The sequence below is a fragment of the Colius striatus genome, chromosome 10 (assembly GCF_028858725.1).
Source record: "Colius striatus isolate bColStr4 chromosome 10, bColStr4.1.hap1, whole genome shotgun sequence".
Classification (NCBI taxonomy): domain Eukaryota; kingdom Metazoa; phylum Chordata; class Aves; order Coliiformes; family Coliidae; genus Colius; species Colius striatus.
In genome coordinates this window covers 9,637,142-9,659,107 of record NC_084768.1, presented here as the reverse complement: position 1 = coordinate 9,659,107, position 21,966 = coordinate 9,637,142, and the positions used below count along the sequence as shown (strand labels likewise).

Genomic DNA, 21,966 nt, shown 5'->3' with positions numbered 1-21,966 from the left:
CTACTATACCAAAATGCTCATGAAATACTAGATGAAACAATGTTAATCAAGCTAGTTCAGCAATTTCCATCAAATTCAAAGGACATAAGTTCCTTAACATCTAGGATCTACAGTTCCTACAGATCTTTTAATCAATTAGAAAGTTACACAGTTAAAACACTTTCAGAGAAGGAATATCCTGGCTGATGGTAAATAAATATAAGTCCTGAAGTTATTCACATCCATAAAGGATACAGTGCTGCTCTAGAAATTATTCTTTAATTTTTGTTATATTTTATGCTGGAAATCTATCAGGAAAGCTGCTTTGGTAGATCCTTTATGCGTGCCTGTGAATTTAACTACTTGATGCCACAATTTGTAGTACAATGGCACAGCTTTTAATAAACAGAGTAGGTTTCAGCAGAGCCTTCAGAGTGAAACAGCTATAGAGAAGTTCTAATTAATTGCCTTCTGTACTGTCACTCGAATAGTATTACACAAAATATTCATACATAAATAGGGATAAAGTTGTTTATATGTCTGAAACATTTCTGAAATGAATGCCTTTGCTATGCTGAGATAACTTTGCATGCTAAGAGAAAAAAGAGGTGTTCCCTTGTCTGTGCTGTGCTCCTCTGTTAATATTTTGAAATACAAAATCTCATACTTACAGAAACTCCTCTTGTTTTCCTTGCTTAAAAGAAATTAAAAGGATTGTTTTCCTTCGTTAAAAATTTTCATTTAGTAGCTGCATTTGTAGGGATCATTTTCCAAATTCCTTGACCTGTTTTTTTGGCTTCATTATTTTCTTCTACTGTAGATCTTACTGCCTTCTGGCTGTGTCTGTGCTGCTCATGTTAGTGCCTGAATGCCTTTCTTATATCATAGGCAAACAGTGACTGTGGTTTCTATCAGAAAAAATTCAGTTGGACTCCGATACATCAATGATAGAGACTGTGCTCTGAAATTATCTTGATATCTCTACTGATCAGCTGTAATGAAATGGAGCTGTGTATTTCTTCATAGAAATCTTGCGTGTGTTGTCCAAGCTTAGTGAGTAATATTTTCCATCACTTTATCAAAGTCCATATATGAAATCTGAAGTCCATGTTGAAATGAGACAAAAGGCAAAAGTACCCTTGCACTAAAACCAAATTTCATCCTTTTACAGACAGCATTACTGTACTTTGGATTGCCATGGGAGAGCCTTTATTTTCTGCTCTGACCCATTAATGGGAGGCTTTTACGTGCTTCTAACTGGTCAACTTAGTATTGCACACCCATCCGAGAGTGATGATGTCAGAGCACAACTTGTATGAGGTCCTCTGATGCTTTTTTTATAGCTCAACTAGTTGTTGTAAATTGGTCATGGAGGAGGAAAGAGGGGAATACCTTTATAAAGGTCCTTCTTTATTTTTTGAGGCTAGTTGTGAGTTAAGATCTCTGGGGATTTGCCATTGCAACAAGGCAGAGAGTGATTGTCAGGAGAGAAAGACTGGTTGGTATCCCTGCTCCATCTGACAGCTCAGCTATGTGCAGTTTGCAATGTTGCTTTCAATTCCTCCTCCCTGTCTTGAGTCACCTTTCTTTTTCTCTTACAGTGTTGCCAGGTAAAACACGAACTGTGTAGTATTTGAACTTGAAGTTTGAACCTACAATGATATAGTACACTCATTTATTTTATTGCAGCTCACCCTACTGGTATACAGGCCTAGTGTAGAAGGATGTACATCCATTTTCAAACAGTAATGCTTCTGCTAGGGAGGAAACACTTGTGGTGTGCACAGCTACAGCAGAACCTGGTGTCCGAACAAGACAGTGTAAGAGCCTGCCTATAAAGGAGCTCACCCTGAGACCTGGCTTGTGTTATGCAAAGGAAGGGACAAGGGACTGCTGTTTCATTACATCTTATTTTGTATTCTTCATATCTTCACACAGGTTTTTGGAGTATTTTATTCCATTTCTATAATAGAAATGGGCATGGACAAATATCTATGTAATAAGGTGATTATTCAAATAATTGCAATAATGAGATGATACAACTTTCTCCAGTGCCTCCTCAAAAAATAATGCTTCTAATATCTGTACATACAAGCAGATATATAATATGTATATTACATACTGTGGCCTGCACTTGACATGCTAAAAATTACTATTAAAAAAAATCTTATTTGTAGAACTACTTACATTGTTTTTAAAAGGCACCACATGAATAAATATGACTCAGCAAAAGTGACATAATGGAAATTCAAACTCTGAGGGTCTCCACTATTGATTTAACTATTAGATTTACATATATTTTGTGATGTATACATTATACATATGCAAGTTCATTTGCAAAAACTTAAATATACCTTTTGCAATAAATTTTACTGATATTAAAGGATTCAAAATTAGTATTAAATTGAATGTTAATGAAATATTTAGGGCTTTCTTCTATCATCAACTGATGTCTGTTCTCAAGACACCATATATGAAATCATCTCTTTGTAAATTTCAAATTTTGCAATGACTGAGGATCAGTAACCAGTGACTTTCTGTTCAAATGTTTTCTTTTACATTATTATAGACATTTAAAAGATACTGTAATTTGGTTGAAATGGAAATAAACTTCTTTGAGGTTTTTTTCAATTACTTTGTTTTTGTTATTAAGCTGAAGAAAATATTTCTTCAAGCCTCCTCTTTCCTATTGGGATGACATTCAGGTGCAGGATTTGTTGCTTATTTCATGTGTACAGTTTTGTGGTATTCTTGACCATGCTCTAAAGCACTATTTGACATTTAATGGGTATCTACAGGCACTGTGGGATTACCTTAGCATTTTAGCGTTAAGTGCTTGATTTGGTGGCAAATCTGTCCTTGAATCAGTGCAGAGGAACTATAAAACACGAGAATCTTTCTGGCTGTGGGAAGCCCTCAAAGACTGAAGGATCCTGAAAGGCTATTGATATGTTTGTGCTTGTCACTACAAAGGCTCTGTCTTCTAAACCCTTAACAGGACTGCTGCCACATTCAGTATGGTGCTATTTGATTAAACTTGTTGCAAATTTTACAATTTGTTTCTCCCAGTCAGCTACTTTCCACTACTGTTCTTTCACAGCTTCATATCCAGAACATTACCTTTCTACTTCTCTTTGCAGACTATTTAAAGGTTTAGTCACTGACAAGGTATGCTTCACTGACAAATTACATGACTGAACCTTAAGCATACCCTTCCTCTTATTACATATATATTCCACTAGATGTCATCTGACATCACCCTGAAGGAGAAGGTACAACTTCAATGTGTATCAGTTCAGTGGTCTCATGAGGGTGGATATAGGCATAGGCTCTGGGGAAACTCTCTGTGTTTTCATGGTAACGAATAGTCTCATCTAGCCTGAAAGAGATTCCTTATTCAGATAAGTGAGACACTGAGGTGAGCAGGTAACCAAGGCATATATCGAACAGGCTGGTTAACATAGCTTCTGGTGTGACCTTGTTCCTTTGAATTCCTTAAGCTACCACACATATGGATGCAGAACAATTTACACATATGGATACAGAACAATTTTAGACTTGTTGAGGGTGCGTGCAGTGTAGGAATGTGCTATTGCTTGGTTCATTCAGTGGTTGAGCTGGATGAGCTTTTCAGAAAGAAAATTATGAGGAAAATTGAAAAGCCAAAGCATCAGAGAAAATGACTTTATCATATCAGAGCTGCTGAATTTTTCAGTTATTCTGGCCTATTCTTTCTCTAGAGATTAGCTATCAGTTGCCAGTTAGTTTAAACAATATATGTTGATCATTTTGTAACTTTTTTTTTCTTATCAGTGAGTATCATTTTCCCAGATGGGTCCTTGCTCGTAGTGTTATATTTCTTTTCCTGTTTTCTTGTCTTCACTTGCCTAGTATCATCTTCGTTAATTTTCCTGCCTTCTCTATATCTTTTTCCTTATATTCAATCTTTTCTATTTGTGTTTCTATTTTAATGCTCTTCTGCTAAATAAACATCTCACCCACCTATATTTGTCTTGCACTAGTGAACATGGAAGTACTGTTTGTTTCATTCTCTGTTGTACCTATTCTTTCCATCTACCCACACACTCCCTTGCCTGGGCTTTGTTACCCTTTCTCCTGCAGTACACACACACTCATGAATGTAGCAACAATGTTTGCTGAGGCTCGCCTGGTACTGTTGTTCCTGATGCAGTGCCTTCAGGGGCATCTTAAATGGGAGCACTGAGGATGTGCCTAGAGATCTAGGGCTAAGCACAGGAAAAGCAATAAAATATCACAACATCTTTATTAAACTTGAGAGTCCAAAATGGATACTCTGACCTAGTGCTGTTCATCCTTCTCGCTGTTTGGGCATACTATGGAAATAATGCATCAAAATTCTTGCTTTTCACTTAATACAGTCATTGATGTTTCCGGTAGACAGTCTTGTTTCTCTAGTTGCATCTTACTTGGCAGCTTTTATCTGGTTCTATTGGGAACTTTCTTGCTATATATTGAAAATAGCCTCAAGAGAAATTGAGTTCAATATGTAGCAAAGATCTGCTCACAGAGAAACAGGGAACGGTGTTCAGATTCAACTCCTTACTCTAAGTCACAAAAAGCAACAAACTGTCTGCACCTATAGAGATGAGGTAGTGGTTTCTGTTTCTGGGTAGAAGTAGGCATGACCTGCTACTAGTTACTGACTTCAAGAATTTTAATAGTTTCTATATTCATGGCTTCAGGTTTTATCAATAACATTGAACTCTTCCATTGTGACTAGTCTCTGCAAACTCTATTAACAATCATCTGTTGAGTAAAAACAGATTGAATTTTAGATAAAACTTCTGAAAACCTTACCTCGGTTGTAAACTGTGACCTTTCTCTTCTCTTTTTCTTCCTACAAGCCATGATGTCATTGTGTGAGCCTGATATTCTGCAGGCATTGATGTAGAAAAGGAAATCACATGACTGGAAGCTTGGACTAGTTTTTAAATGAACTTTCAACCCTCCCAATCAGGCTTGAAGAGAGATGAGTACTGCAGTTTGGGCACTAAGTACTGTATGCCCTTAGCCTTTCTGTCAGACTTTGCATAAATATTTTCACAAAAGCTCATCAGTACACAAGAGCACTTTACACTTCCTGCAAGTGTACTTGTTTTGAAGATGCCAGTTATCCATCTTTGAGCTATTTGGTTAAAGTTATTGAGTTAGAGTTTGCTGCAAGTTTGTCAAGATATTTGACCATGTTAGTCCTGGGCCCTCTACCCTCTTGATGTTTGTTGTGGCTCATGAACAGTTCCTGGTTGCATTCTGGGCTTTGTTTGAACATCCCAAGTGTGTTTGCTATTTCCTCAGACTACATGAAAAGCATGTTGACTTGCACAAATTTGTGGCTGGTCAAACTCTGTTCAATAACAAGTATCTTCTCTAAAGCTGACTACTGGACCTTCATGGTTGACAAACCATTTACTATGGTAAATATAGTACAGGCTTTTTCCAAAAGTGACATGAAATTTATGGATTGCTAAATTATTGCTACTTTGCAAAGAGTGTTTATTTTGTTTTACTTTTAAGGTTGTCCTCTAATAGCAGAAGCCCTCTGACCATGGTAACTTGAAAAAAAGAAACCAGCAAAACTCCTTGTGACTGGAGTGATGTAAAGTATGTAGGCAGTTGTACTGTCATTTTAGTACTTTGGCTGTATAGCAAACTTTGAAAAGAAGCATTGCTAATCTGCTCTGTTTCCCACTGCACACGAGTCTAGAGTGGTCCTGAAAGGTTTATATTTCTGCATTTCATTTTTTGTACTCAAGCTATTTTTAACTTTAATAGTGGAAAGGGACCACGTGAGAGCGTGTCATCAAACTGATTTAATTAAGTGCTTTAAGACTGTGTGGTGCTTAGATTGTTTGAAGAAATTGAAGGGAAGTGCTTAGTAGAATTTATATGTTGATCATTTTTGAGGTCTTTCAAGAGAGTCCTTTTTGAATTTATTTCGAGAAATTAAGGAGAATGATTCTATTTGCAAAATAAGCACAGCAGTTCTTGGTTGATGGACATCTCGTTTCTGTGACTAAAACCTTTCAGGCTGTGTTTGTCTAAACAAAGCCATGGATAACCTTAACTCCTCTCTGACTTTGTTTCTGAGCATCCAAGATAAATGAATTAATATTAAGCAAGAATTTGTTTTGCAATTTCTGCCTATGTTTGATGACTAAAGATTTTATTTCTAAAAGCTTTATTTAGAGGCATTACACTCTCTGATACAATCAACTCATGTCTCTGAATGGAAGATGAGAAGATCTAATTTTTCCGCCTGTTGTCATTTATCTTTCCTTTTCAAACTCATTTCATAACCATAGAGGAGGTGACATCTGGAAAGTCTGTTACTTCATTGTGGGCAGGGATAGGTGGCACTTAGGGACCCGAGGTGTTGAATTTGTACTATTCATCACCACCTCAGCTTTCATTTCCTTCCTGCTTCACAGTGCATAATGATAGGATGTCCTACTCACAGCCTTCCACAAATGGACTTTTCAATATATGAGAGAGACTATAACATAACACTACATTTTTGTTCTATTTGGGGTGTTAAAAATACCTCTTTTAGGGAATATATTTAAGGAAGGTTTTCCAAATTTGAAAGATTAGTCTTGTAAATTCATACTTGGGGTCTGCTGGATCCTTGAGTCCTCCCATAAAGAAAACATCTCTGCAGCAGGGAGAAGTTAATTCACTTCAAAAGCGAAGATGCTACAATGACTGTTTTTTGGGCTTGGTTTTGTTTTATTTGTTTTTTTAAATATACAGAAACAGTAATAAACAATGAAAATGTTTCCTTCAGGGTTAAGGTAGAACACCTAAAGAGAACTCTGAGTCACTACTGTCCAATCTTAAAGCTTCTCCATGTACTGCGTCTGCTTTTCCTATATTGATCTGTAGCTGGTCTATCTGATTCAACTGGTTTTCTTACAGATAAATTTCCATCCTCTTATGATATATTTTTTTCCAAAAGGGAAAGATAAATCTAGGTTTAAAAAAAAAAAAAACCAACAAAAATAAACAAAAAATAAACCAACAAACCTGAATAAACTGTTTGACAGACATCTTTCATAGTTTAGTAAGTGTTGGATCACAGTCAAGACTCAATTGTTCTTGAAAGTTTTTGCAGTTAACTGGTGATTGATTCAGTCTAGTATATGCTGAAAAAGGACAGTTTCCCCCAATTGCCTCTAGTTTATTTACAAGATAGTAAATAGAACTTGTATTCACTGGTTTCTCCTTTGAGTATGGGAAGTTTCCAGGGAGGTAAACTTTCCATATATTATGTGTAAGATGTCCTGTTTTGGAAGAGTCTGCCACGCTGGGCAGGGCACAACCCACAGCTGTGAAACCAATCTGTGATATTGAGGCTATTTGTGTGCATGCCTGGGTGTGGAGGTGAGTAGGAAGTCACTAATGAACTTGATACGGTGCTTCCATCTTGTAAATGAACCAAGGGTCACAGAAAATACTGAACTCTTAATCCTTTTGATCTGTATGTTCTGACGTTTTTCTGAGTACAAAGAACCTCTGTTTAGGCAGTATTTTAAAAAAAGAATTTGCTACAAAGTGAGCATCATGTGCTGCATTTTGAAAAAGAGATTTTGAAGAAATAATAATAATCTCTATCTCTGGGCTACTTTAAAGTGTGTAAATATCATTAAGTGTCTTTAAAACACTGTAAAACCTCAGTTTTCCCGTTGAACTTATAGTTACTTATAGTTTCCTTCTTTTATAAAGTAGATTAGTGTGGATGGCACTATAAATTGCCATAAAATACTTCCAGATCTCTTGGACCTTGTTTAAACAACCAGCTTTGTATAGCCTTGCTATAGCAACAGATATATAATACTGAGCTTACAACAGCGTTGAGAGACAGCTCTGAATTTCTGCTACCCTGTTTATTGCTTGGTCAAACATGGTCATGTTGTCAGGGACACTGGAGTAGGCTGGAATATCTCTGGAATTAACAACCTGGGCAGTTGACCTCGGTAGTTGCTTTCAGGTTTCTATTCCAAATAAGTTTAAAGAAATGTACTCAGGTTGTGTTGTAGAGACTGGAATGGTTTATTTCTGGGAAAAAAACCAAAAAAAGCACAGTTTCTGTTCTCACATCATACCAAATCATAAAACAGGGAGAGATGGTTGTGGAAAAGAGTGGAAAAGTCCCTTTTTTCCTCCTCAGATATTCTGGTCTGTACTAGCTCTGCATAATACAAGTGGTTGATGTGGTCCCTGAAAGCGGTGTTAATCTCTTCTATGGGTAGTTTATTTAACCCAGCATGTGCTAGTGACACTTCCTTGCCCTTTTCCTGACTCTTTGTGGCACATCAGGGTGCTGGGTGCCAGGCAGGATATGTGAATGCCTGAATATGTGTGGTAATTGCACTCATTCTTTAGGGACAAGAGGTTTTTTTACCTGATTCAAAGTGACATGTCAGTGGGCACAGGCAGCAACACTTGACAGTGTTCTGCTGCAGCACCCAAAATAGACACATGACTCCAGAGTCTGCTGCCTTCTCTTCACATTATACCTGCTTCTGAGACCTGTACTGGGTTGGAAACCCCTCTATTACCTCAGTCAGCAGGGTCCTCAACAGTAGGTGAAATTGCTTCTGATGAACATTCTTCTGTAGCAGCAACAAGCCATTAAAAAACAAAAAAAGGAAAATCCTCAGTAGCCATTCTATAGAATACAATTTTAGTGTGAAACTTTATACAAGTGTTTGGCTAAATCATGGCAAAGCTATGAAACTGCAGGGAGAGCAAATGAAGACTGGGACTATACCAATTTAAAGGATTTTTTTAATCAAAAAAGTAATTCTACTTGAAGATAACGTCTGGTTAGAGGGTAGCTGATATTTCATACTTTATCTTTGTTTTCTGTGAGGCTGAAGCTACGCAAACAGTGACATTTGGTCCGTATTCTGATAGAACAAACATGAGGATGACCCTTGTGTGGGAAGCATAGTTGTTATTCCTACTTCATAGGAATGGGATCTATTCCTACCGATCCTGGAAAAGTAATCCAGGTGGGAGAGCTAACTGGAGACATGTTTACTTTGTTTCAGGACAATTAAGGTTTTGCAATCAAGCTGCTTCAGGAATACATATTTGACAAAGGGAAAATAACACTGCAAGACCAGATTCTTTCCTTCTACATTTACTGCCCTTCAAGGTAGGAAGATGTGATTTGCAATGGCTTCCAGCTACAATAGTAGGTGATGGTGGAAGTTGGCAGCAACTGCCACTTAGTTCTGGTCCCTCTAGCAGAGTTATGCTTGTAATGCTGAAGGTTTCGCCCTCCCTTGAAGGTCCCAAAGGGTGGCAGCACGAACACAGGCTGCTCTCCCCGTGAGGTGACGTCTGTGGGTTTACAGCTTCTCCCTTTGGTACGGAACAACAGAGTGTGCCTGACTAAGCTCATGTTGCTTTGGAAAATGGAAAATATGTGAGGGTCAGACAGAATCTTGTACTGCTACTCATGTGATAACTGCATCTCATGATGGTAACTCATTGAGACTAGGGCACGTTTTGCTTTATTTTCATTAAATGAAAACTGAACTCTAATGAACTAAATGAACTGTAACGTCACGTGGTCTTAAACTACCAAATGGTAATGCTTATGTTTGTAGTTATATAGTTCAAGCATACTTGCAACTTTAGCACTCCTCACTACCCACTGTGGTATAGACTCACAACAGTGCATATCTTAGAGTAAATTTAAAACAGCATTTGCAATTAAATTAAATGAAGTTTCATGCTAGTATTGATATTGTAATTGGGGTCCACATCTTGCCAAGATTAGATTGAGTAGTACTAATATCACAAGGAATGTGACTTCTAGTGAGTCTCACCAGTTACTGCCTCTCTGCATCAACCAGTGTAGGTGATATGCTGTGCTCAACATATCGGTATTGAAGCAGACTTAACTGTTGGGGTCAGTAATTAAGTTTTCCATATCTGAGATTTGACTTGGATGCTGGTACTTTAAGAAATATTAAAAACACAAAGGAAATTTAGACTTCTTTTTTTCCCCCATTTTGAGGGGTTTTTGGGTGTTGTGAGGATTTGTCTGTAGGTCAGGGTCACCTACTCCAGGTAACTAACATGATGGTTGTGTAAAATGGGTGAGAAAAGGTGGTGTGAGGAAAATGACTATTTGGATAAGGAGATAGAAAGTAGTGGGATAATGAGACAAAAGGAAACCACGTTTCAATATTTCAGTGATTATGATGGAAAGATTGCATAAAACAAGATGTTAAATGATCATAAAATTTTATTTTTAAGTATATTGGATTGAAAAGTTGTTTATTATTTTGCAATAAATTAAACAGAAAAGATGCTACATCTCTGCCTGTTGAATACAAACTTAGTAAAAGAACAGCTTATATAATTCTTATATAACTTAAAATATGACAATTTTAAGACATGTCAATTTATAATATATTCACCTAGCACAATAACATCATGGAGCTGCATTCACACTTATTAAAACTTCACAGGTTAAAAAAGCCATTCATCAGTCTTGTCTGGGCATTTTCCTGTTATGCACTAAATTGTCAGTCATCCTTATTTTCCTTCTGAACTTGACAATCGTTTCCCAGTGCTCAGTTTGCTCGTCTTGCACTTCTGTAACAATCAACAGTTCTTTGGGATCAAAGACTTCAATATTCACAGTGTAGTTCAAACAATAAATAGTATCCATACTCTGTCTTGGCTCCATGGCATATGGGAGGAGAGGATTTTTCTCCTTGTGCTGCTCTCACTCTTGCAACAGTCTTGCCAACTTTTATCCTGTGTTGTCTTTGCTGTGGAGCTGTTTGCCTCTCCCTCGCACCCTGCCTCCCAAGGTGAGGGTTCTCCTTGCTGAGATCCAGCTACCCTGAAGGTAGCTCCACAGGAATATTGACACAGAGTCTACCTGGCACTTCACTGCCTCAAACACTTCATTTTGAAGTGCTGGTTTGCAGCTGGTTCAAAAGGTTCAGGTAGGCTTTGGATTTCAAAAATCTGGGATATGAATCCCTTTCCATGAGGATGTACACAGTTTTCTGGGCTTCATCAAAACTTGTGTGAGTCGGGTCTTGAGCCCTTTTAGCTGTTGCTTCCCGCATCTGATAGTCAATGTTGATCTGGAAAGTGAAAAACAAATGCCATTGACATCTTAAAAATGTATTCTTCTTCTATACTTATTTTGTCAATAAGTAAATTTGCAGCATTTTAACTTGGTGTGATAGTTCAGTATCAGAACTGAAAAACAATAGAATCTGAACATTTATATCCCAGTTAGGTACAAAAATACAGCCTCCAATTAAGCCTCCAGTTAAAACAATAGGAGAAAGCTTGTGTAGAATTAGAGTCTCTAGTTTGAAATATACAACACACAACTTTTAATTCTCCAGAATGTACAAGTATTTTAAAAGACAAGAAATATTCCACAGCTCCATTACTAACAAAGCTCTCTCTGAGTATCTGACTCCAAACACCACCAGTTAGTTCTAACTGGGCTGGTTCAGAACAGCATCTTGTTCTCAGCTGCTGGTGCTTCTATTGAGTTTCTGCTAGTTGTGCTCCCAAGTCCTGGCCTGTATCCTGTGACTCAACTTGTGAGATCTGATAATTTCATGGCTGAAGATGGTGATGATGCAAGTACACTCAAAAACATGTGTCTGTCCTATGTAACTGAGTGAATGTACGAGTATCTCAGTGAAGCTATGCTTCTATCTTCTGATTTTCCAGAATCCTTGTACTGTAACACACACATTAACTTTTTACACACCTGTTTAATAGCATCTGATTGAACAAACTCCTCATAAATCCTCTCTGCTTTGCCATGTAAGTGATCAGACTTAGTTTTCTTATAATCCTCACAAGCCAGCCAGAACTCGATGTTTTCCTCGCTGAACTCTGACTTCAGGAACTCCCGAAAGATACCTCGACCACCTAAAGCCAACACACATACATCATCATTCATAGCATGATATTTGTGACCTGGAGGGGTAAAATAAGTAGCAGGAATTGTATTGAAATCTCTGTTATAAACATCTTGCCAAAATGCACTGCAACATACTACAGATTCTCTAGTGTTAAAGGTGAGGAGAGTCTTTCTAAATGTTGAGGGGTTTGGGGTCTAAACCATGGGTGCCAAAATACATCAATGGGTTCTAATCCTCCCTAAATAGATTGTTTTAGGGTACAAGTGGAGAGAAAATTCCAAATTCAACTGATGTGTTAAGCAATGACAGGAGACTGATCAAAAACCACCGAATTGAGCTCCCTGGGGTTTATTTGCTATACTGGGTGTAGGAAATGGAAGGAAAAACCACAAACTTGGAAGCAAAGCTGTAACAATAGTCATGTTACAATGGAGCTATAGATAGCTGAAATAAAGCTGACTGTTCTCTGGCAGTGTTTGCAGAATGCTACAGGTTTGCCTGTTTGACAAGATTAGATAAGTTGTCCTCAGAATAAGAATTAAGTCATATTAAAGAAATAAACTTACTTTGGCTGGCCAAGAGCTTCTCCAAAGACTGTGACCACTGTATTACTTCCTCTGCAGAAAGCCTAAGATGAAAAAAATCCATGTGATTTTGTTTGCATGCTTAAAGGAGACAAATTTTATAATTCAGTATTTTATTCTAGAAATATGTAGCAAGTTTGTGTTTAACCTATGGCTTTATTAGAACCTAAGGCCCTGGAGGCAAGGCCACACTGAGAAAAATAATCAGAGAGATGGAAAACTAAGGAACTATGATGTTAACCTGAACTCTGTTCCCAAAAAGATAGATTTTACTATGACCAAATACTTTTGAACTTCTGTTTCCATATTCCTGAAATAAGTATGTTCATACCTCTGCTCTTCACTTAAGAGTGAAGGTTTTCTTCTAAAACTTTAGAGAATAGAGACAATGTCCCTCTGAAGAAAAAAGATTTAACTGAAGAGTCCTCTCCCTCACTGTTTGAGGCAAGCACATCACAAGGAAAAAAGTCCTTAACTCCACTAATGGGTTTTATTTCCTACTGTTCACCTCTTTTGTATTTTGGAAATTCTAGGCATGGTTATAATATTTGTGGTACTAGTAGTTTAGAAATTAATAAAATAGTTTACTATATAGTAATCTAGCTATAGTTCTTTTTTTGTTGTAACTTGATGTATCTCAGTACTTACATGACACTCCTGGAGTTAGAAGTCTTGATCCCAGATTCGATGTGTGGTACCATGCACTTCAAATAATTTTTCAGATCTGCACCACTGAAACCAATCAACAGACAGTTTTGTAATTGCAATTGCATTTCAATTCTATTTAAATAATTCCACTTTAATTTGTTAAAACTTTTTGAGACAGGCATCTCCATCCTGTGACTGAAATCTGGGAAGTTACGTATCCAAGTGGGTTTTTTGAAAAGACTAAAAGGCTCCTAGTGTATCCAAAATCTACTCCTGATTAATTAAAGGAATCAATTCATTAGTATGCACCAGCTCAAGCAATTTTTAATGATCCTATAGTCCTGGGCTGGGAGCAGACTTTGCAGTCATTTAGTCTGAAATACGGTTCTAATTCTTAATCCCCAAGATTTCAGTGTTATTTTCAGTTCTAATACATTAGAGTTTACACAAAGATGTATATACTTACAAAGCCTTTTGTTTCTTTTTGTGGATTTTGCCTTCTGCAAGCTTGCATTCTTCTTTTCCATTTAATTCAGTCATATTGTTGTGGGGAAATAAAAATCCTGGCATTTTACTTTCATGTGAAGAGACTTCTGCACCGATAATCCTCCAAGCACAAAATGTCAGTTCACTGCCTCTGCTACTGCCTTTTATTGACGCAGGCTGCCCTGCTAGTTGGTGTGAACAGATCTGTTTATCATGTATCCTCACCACAAACTGTGGAAGTTCCCTTTTTTCAGTGCACGGTGACGTGAGTCTTTTGAGAAAGAAAACAGACAGCGATGTCTCGTGGTTGAGGTTAAACCGGATGAGGCTGAATTACTTTGGGTTTGTTTTGTGTGTCTCTGTGTGTCTGTGTTACAGAAAAAAAAAAAAAAGCCCCTCTAGAACTTTGAATTCTTGTCCCTTTCTAACTGGTGTTTTCAAATCAGGTATAATTCTTGATTTTTTTCTTTTTCAAATGTGCTGCAGATACTGCAGTTTTATCCTCACAAAATTCATCTGCTACATGCCTATCTTCTGAAATTTAAAACCAGTTACATGGACTCAATGGAATATAACAAAGAAGTACTTCAAGATATCCCAGTATTAGAGTTCCACATGCAACATGCTATTTGCATCCCAGTATTAGAGTTCCATATGCAACATGCTATTTGCAAGTTACTAGTTGCTCTTCAAACTAGAATGCTGTGTTAGACAGAGGCATCTGATTTGTTTAGACACATGTGCTGTGAAAATATTGAATTTTTCATAGGAAGGGGGTTTGAAGCAGCAGGAACTTATTTAATTTGGTTGATTTTTCCCAAGTCAGCTTATTTGGAAGCACACATTTTAGGAATGTCCCCATAACTTTAAGTGATCTGACATGGATAAAGATTGATTAAAAGTAGGTTAAAAGTAGAGCTGTTGTTCCTAGAGACAATGTGACCATTACAGTCTATTTGAGGGAGGTGTGTATTCTTTGTGCATGCTGGGTTTCAACTGCAGAGAAGATATTATGGGTACAAAGCAAAATGAAGAATTAATGGTTACCTTTTATTTATCTGTCTGGGTTAATGATTTAGAGGTTTAAGTATTTAACCTGATCCCAAGGCATCTTAATTTCTGCTTATGTGTTGGGTTTTTTTCTGGGAGGTTTCAAATATTTTGTTTCATTAGATGATGCATACAACTGATTACTTATAAATAGCTCATGAATGATCTGTACATGATGTGCTCATGAATGAGCTGCACGTGATCATGGTAAATAAGAACTTGCACCACAGTTTTGTAGTGGACTGTGATGCAGAGACTAAGAGCTGTGCGCAGATAGACGTGCATGCAAGGACTGTCCGACTGCATCAGGGCGGTTTTAACCACAGGAGGCTGCTGATCCTCTGAATATTAGCAGCGACGTAAATGCATCAGCATAGGTTGTACTGCAGGAAACGTTTATCTCCATGCAATTAGGTAAACACAGTCCTTCGTAAGGCAGAGGTTTTTACTAACTGCTCTTGACCCCTGGTGCAAGGATAAATAAGAAGCAAAATACTTTATCAGTACCATATTTGGCTTCATTTCTAACAACCTGCTTTTTGACATACAGCCCCCTCAGTGTCTCATTGTATTTCTTCAGTTAGTAGCTGTCTTCAGTGAATTACTGGGAGGATTACTGAGTGAATTACTAGATGCTGCATCTAAACTTCTCAGAAGGGTGCAATGAAAGGGTAAAAGGCAACAGACAAAAGTTCCAACAAGGGAAAATCCCTATTCCCTGTCACATCTCTCTGTACTTTCTAGTCTCAAGCTAAAAGGGTAGCAATGTTTTGAGTTTCCATTTACAAGCAGGTATAAGTAAGCCACCAGTTAAGTTCTGTGGGTTTAAGAGGAACTAGAGTTGTTCCTCTGAATAGGACAGTTTGTTTGTTTGTGCCTGTTCTCAATGTGGGACTGTTGACATTTACTAGACAAAAAAAATGGCTATTCTCCATTTAAAATTTACTATATTTACCTTTGGAATTTGTTAAACATATCAATGCATATTATAGGTGTTGCTTCTGACCTTCCTCTAGAAAGTGGTTGTCATATGCCACTGCATGGATTTTGGGTTTCACCTTCTGGCAATATTTTCCTGTGTAAATAAAGACCAGTATTCTTGTCACATCAAGGTAATGGCGTGTAATATTTTAATAGTTTTCCAGCTACTTTATTTGCTAGAGGAGGTCAGTTATTTTAGTGTTAGATAACACTGTAGTTTCCAGGGTTAAATAGATTTGTTTCACGGTGAGCTTTGTCCTTGCTATCTTAAAGGATTCTGAAATTAAGCCTTTGCAGAAGCCACAAACTTGTTTCTGGCATATTGCATGAATTACCTTGGTTCATATCTGACCAAATTCTGTACCTCTGAAGTCTTTTCCAGCTTCATCTCTGTACAGCCTGTTCGACTTTAGACATTCTTTTTGAGAGATCAATAGGAGATACTATTTTTCTCCTTTTTTGGCTATGTTTGCTGCAGGTTGAAGGAAGTATGTAATATATAGGAGATATAGTACATGAAAAAAAAAATACTAGGTTGTGGCAATTTTGTACATAGCCCTTTGGAAGATATATTACACCACTGGGCTCTGGGGTAGGTAGTAGTCTTTGCTTTCAGGATCCTGGTGCTACAGGACTTGAAGGCAGTCAAAAAAGAAGGAAGAATTGGTAGAGTACTATACTGTAAAGGAGGAAGAAGTTGTGGTTACCAAGCAGAGCACCTGGTGTTAGCTGATGTTCCTGCAATCTGCTGTTCTCATATTCTGAATTTTTAATGCTCTTATGTACTAATTTTATGTCCTGATCCTCTAAGCTGCCAACTGAGTCCTCTCCAGTCTTCCAACTCAGTAAGGATCAATCTCTGGACTACTACAGCTGCCTTTTATCTCTGTGCAAAGAAAATCAATGCTGCCTGTCTGGTTCCCTCTAAGCTAGGTCCATTTGTCAACTTGTGTAAAGATTCATAGACTGGCAAAAGCATAAAGGAAGTAGGAGTTTTGAGTATCTAACTTGGAGAAGGAATGAACAATGTGTATCTGGGAAGAAATGTGGCATCTGAACTTCTAAGCATAAAGATAGCATAAAGCAACAATATCCTCATATTCTTGTGTAGACCTTGCTCAAGCTCTGCAAAACCAAACCTACTGCCTTCAGTGGCAAATACGTCAGTACAGGAGTTCAATTATTATTCACATTTCTTTTTTTTTTCCACTGTGGACAATTACTTTCTTCCTCTGAGTAAAAGGCATCCCTTTTTTTTTTTTTTCTCTTGATGGAATATTTCACTCCCTCTGATTCACTCTTTCTGTGCAAGCCTACTCATCTCTAAGATTTCATTTGTTGAGCCTAATGAGTTACCTGATTTCAAGAATGGGAAAAAATGTCTACAAGACTTAAGTAGTAAGTACAATTAAAGTAAGAGAAACAATATTATTAATAAGACTGACAAGAATTTTTTTCTTGAGTTACAGTCTGCTTCTGTAGACCATAGGAAACCAGGAAAAGATCTGCATGGAATTTCCTCAATTAAAAATATTTGTGTAACTATTACTTATGGTTATTGCAGAGGATTCTGCTTTGAGCAGAATTTGGAATAGATTCCACGAGTGGACAATGTTGTTCCCTTCCACCTTGCATGATTCTGTTCTGAATACTCTGACCTTGACATTTGTAGTGTCAAAAGTGCTGCTTATTCTTAGCTTAAAAAAACACAATACTTTAAAGACTATTCATCCATATTCACTTCCCTTGTGTTGTGTAGTCCAGGCTTTGGTGACACCATGAGCAATAGTGATATCCTGACCCAGTAGAAACTTTTCACAGAACTTCTGTCCTAATTTACTGGGGTTTTCTCAGTTTAATTATGAAATGATTGCTATCAGACCTGTCTCTTCATCTCCTACCTACTAAACTCTATCTACTTCCATAGTATTCTATTTCATGCAGAACATGAGGAATAATTGCTGCTTGAAATACTGTGTTTAATAATCAGTCTCCTTTTCTTGTTTTATTAAGATAGGAAATTGCAAAAAGTATATTTTTGAGCCCTATGGTTTTAGGACTTATTCTAATAACCCCATCATTTGATATGGAATTTTCTTTGTCCTAAGCTTGGCATCGCATTGTCCAACAGAAGGACAGAGAAACATTTTTTGCAGCAACAGTAGCACAGCTGGCTATGACCATCTGTTTTTATTGTTTTCCAAATCTCTTGTAAGTTTGTGATAATTCATCTGATTTCTTAATGTACAAGGAAGACAGTTGATGTGCGCAGAAGACACTTGCAAATACTTGCCGCTATCCAACCTGTTTCCATGCTTTGTTTCCTATTCTTCCCAGGAGAGGCTTGGTAGATCGTAAGAGAGAAAAAAACTGCAGAGAATTTCCAAGATTACTATATTGGACAAATTTAGTTAAAGTGAAGAGGGTAAAAAGTCCCATGAACTCTCCAAGTCTCAATTGCTGGTATAAATGATTTGAAGCTGTCTCTTGACTTCTGCTTTTAGGTTTCTTTTTGGTCGCTTTTGGCAGGCCTTGTCCTCATTGATTCTCTGTTTCAGCCCAGTTTTGTTTCTGAATGTTACATTTTGGCTTATGCAAACTGTTTCCATGTATGGCCAGTTTCTAGCTTTAATATGCTCTTGTTGTTCATCATCCACTTCTCTGGAGTTAGCTGGCCAAACCCGTGTTGGATTGGAGGGCTTAGCTCAAGCAATGCTGCTCCACTGCAGAATATCAACTTGCTTGTCATGTAGCTAAGCTTGAACTATGAAAACAAGTGATTTCTTTGAAATGCTCTGTCTCTTACATGACCTAAAGAGGTCAACTACTGATAATCCATCTCTCAAGCAAAAGAAACGCTTAAAGGAAATAGAAACTAGTTTCTATGTGAGAGGAAACTGTTCATTTTAAAAGGAGTGTGGGAGTGGCATGGTGTGTGCTTTCAAGCTGCAGGGATAATATTTGGGAACATTAAAATATTCCCAAAACCGGGGCTAAATGGCATCATACTTCTCAAAATACAGGATCGCTTCTATATTTGAAATATATTTGAAGTGTAACACCAACTTAGAACAAGGAATGCTACAAGCTAAACTTTTAGTAACAGTCTTCCACTTGGAAAAAAACCTTGTTACATTTCTTTTATGGACGGCATAAATGAGTAAAGGACATGCTTAGCTCAGTGTTTTGGTTCATGCATGTACCGAGCCAGAGACTTGACTCTGGAGGACAAGTGACCAGTGCTTTCCTGAATTCTGTTTTAGCACTTTCACTTCCTCAGTATCAAAAGGCTTCACAGAAACACTCCTGCAGACTGCCAGTTGTGTCCAAAGTGGCCCTGTCTACTTCTGAAATATCAACAGAATACTTTTAGGGGATTTTTTTAGGGGTTCCCCTACCTTCTGTAAAGGATTGTGTGGAGTTTTTTACCATTTACAGTGAAGGAAAGACCTGGCAGGAGCTCTTGAAATCACTTGGGAAAGCACACGAGCGAAGTGTTCCCTGTTTTATGGATCATATAGAGGTTTAAATATAGTCTATTCCTTGCATTCATCCATCCATGCCCATTGGCCCTGTAAACATACTATGACAGGCTTTTCTTTTGTCTGTCTCAACCTCTAAACATTTCCACGGGCACCGGGCTTTCAGCTGGCATGACTTTAGTCACGTTATTAACTTCCCTGGCTACTTCACGTGGTGGCTGTGAGTCACCATTACCTATTGGAACTCTTTAATAAAAGCAACATTGTTGAATATAAGTTGTTGTTACAGTTGCTATTTTCTCCATGGCGTCTTTTCAAACTCTTATGATTTATCTTTACAGAAAAATATTAACGATATTTTATGATAAACAGGGTTAACATTAACAACTGTGTTTATACTGTAGAGGCAGTGCAAGGAAATACATGTACATTTCCTCCTCATGCTGAAGCACATTTCACTGAGACACATGCAGTAACTCTCTTAAGACAATTTCTTAATTAGACTATAACAAGCTTATAGAATTTATCAGAAATCAGATCATTTTCATTCTGGGGCTTTCCATCTGAAATCAATTAACCGTTTTATTTCTGTGAAATCAAGGGACTTTTGATTCTCGGCCCTACTGACTGGCACCTGGATTTTTTTTATATATATTTTTTTTAAAGAGAGAAAAAAAACTGCAATGCAGTGACTTTTGGGTGCTGATGGTGATGCTTCCTGTGTCTGATGCTCAGTAGTGCAGGAAATGTGTTCATCACGCACCATCTGGGAAACGTGCACATTTCTGATTACCTGCTCACATTTTTATGCAGTCACACACTGATGCACTGAAGCAGTGCATTGTTTCTTGTGTGTTATTAAGCAAAAAAAAATGTGAGAACAGGACTTGGGGTAGTGGGGTGTGAAGTAGAGTTGTTTTCGCTCTCAACATGGAAATGTGATATATGAGTACAATACAAGTTTAGTAGTTGAAATTTGCAGACTTCAGTTTCACATGAATTTCAATGAGGAAAAATCAGATGTTTTTTTCTTTCTTACTGTTCTAATAGATGGTAAAGTTCTGTACCCTTCACTTCTACAAAACCAAAGAGCGTGATTGAACACAGCAAGCAGAGATTGTTGGAATCCATTTTGAAAATCTTTTTAGGTACTTTTAAACAGGAAAAATATTACTAAATCATTAACTGGAGTTATACTAATAAAGTCTTTTCTGTAGATATACAAACAATTTCAAGTGCCTATTTTGTACTTGTCATAAATTTCCTAGCTGAATTATCACATCAGTGCAGCCTCAGATACAGCTTTCACTTTGAACAAAAAAAAAAACCATCCCAGGGATGGGTCCATCCAAAGATTGCCTTGTTACTGGAAGCCACTCCAGGCACAAGAAAGGCCTGTTGTGACATTCAGAAAAACAAGCAAGACATATCAGGAGACTGTCTTGGCTAAGCAGGGAACTTGTGACAGAGCTCAGATTCAAAATGCAGCACGCAAGGGATGGAGGAGCAGACATGCTACAGAGGAAGAATTTATAACTGTTGCCCAGGTGTGTAGGAATGCTGTTGGAAAGCATCACTGTTGGGGGGTTATCAAGAAACCAGACACAACAGTGTGTGGTAGGAGAATGAGAGACAGCAAGTGCAGGTTGGCACAAGAGGGGTTAACGATCATACAAAAAAATCTTATTCTCCTTTAAGAACAGTCAAGCAGTGGAGCAGCCTGCCCAAGGAGCTGGGCCACCTCCATCCTTTGACATTTTCCAAACCAGACTGGGTAAACCCCTGACCAACCTGGTCTAAGCTCATAGTTGATCTTTCTTAGAGCAAAGGGTTGGACTAGAGATCACTTCAGATCCTTTTCAATCTAATTTATCTTGAGATCCTAGCTATAACTAATGAATGAAAGCCATACTACAGAAGTCTAAGTCCTGCTTAGGAAAGAAGGAGAATTGTAGAAATTAATACAGATTTTCAACTTTTTTGAATGAGAACTGTGTGTAAGAAGTGCATTATTCAAATCACACTTTCCTCCACCTCCTTCTCAAAAGACTTACCCAGCATATAGGTGAAGTAGCAGAAAGTTCTTTCAAGAAACAGGAAAACTTCATCACCATGTAGTTCCATTTAAATACATGAAGATTTAAAAGCTAGATATTTTCTGTGTTATTTTCTTTGAACCAGCTCTGCTTGTGCTGAAGCAGGAAAGGAGGAGAGTTTAGTTCCTGTCATTTGCTTTGATTCTCACCTGCTGTCTGCTTTAAATTATCAGGTATTAGAATGTGTGCAACAGAATTTCCTCGTATTTGCTGTTTTGTGTGCAAATCAGCACTGTGTACCATGGGGACAGATACCATCCACCCTGTTAGTCTACCTCCCTGCCCTCCCATATGTCTCACACTTGCCATATCCTGATAGTAAAGCTAAATCTTTGATTTCCCTGATTGTCAAGAAGGCTGTTTCCTGCCAGCCATGCTGCCTCCTTCAATTTGTTTAACCTCTAAGGCAACGACAGTCCCGCTGCTGATTGCACAGTGAAACAGAAGATCCTGCACTGTCTTACAAGTTTGCATGCTCACCTCTGCAGAGCTTGATCTGGCTGGGAAAGTGCTGATACACTAATAGTGTTTAAATAGTTGATGCTACGTGCATAGGAACTGCAAAGGAAGCATTGAAAGGGAAGAGGATGAAACAAAGAAAAGGACAACCATCTTAGAATTTGGAGAATATCCAAATGCTTGAGAAAGGTGAAACCAACCCTGGCCAGTGAAAATGCTAGACAGTTCTAATTTAAAC

General features: G+C 37.7%; 2 protein-coding genes across 2 annotated transcripts in view; one reads left to right on the top strand and one right to left on the bottom strand.

Annotated features, from left to right (window-relative positions):
* Positions 1 to 21,966, top strand: part of RGS4 (regulator of G protein signaling 4) — a 146,818-nt gene that overhangs the window by 44,491 nt on the left and 80,361 nt on the right. The window lies entirely within an intron of this gene.
* RGS1 (regulator of G protein signaling 1) lies at positions 10,265 to 13,816 on the bottom strand. The gene is made up of 5 exons (XM_010205739.2): positions 13,641 to 13,816; positions 13,175 to 13,258; positions 12,509 to 12,570; positions 11,786 to 11,949; positions 10,265 to 11,138 (listed from the first exon to the last, which is right to left on the bottom strand). Exons 1-5 carry the CDS (start codon positions 13,742 to 13,744, stop codon positions 10,953 to 10,955), a joined length of 600 nt encoding a protein of 199 aa, XP_010204041.1. The 5' UTR covers positions 13,745 to 13,816; the 3' UTR covers positions 10,265 to 10,952.

Coding starts and splice junctions, on each gene's coding strand:
- RGS1 (XM_010205739.2), bottom strand. CDS start 13,744: ATGCCAGGATTTTTATTTCCCCACAACAATATGACTGAATTAAATGGA. Junction 13,259..13,640: donor AAAAAGAAACAAAAGGCTTT/GTAAGTATATAC, acceptor GATTGGTTTCAG/TGGTGCAGATCTGAAAAATT. Junction 11,950..12,508: donor GAAGCTCTTGGCCAGCCAAA/GTAAGTTTATTT, acceptor TGTTGGCTTTAG/GTGGTCGAGGTATCTTTCGG.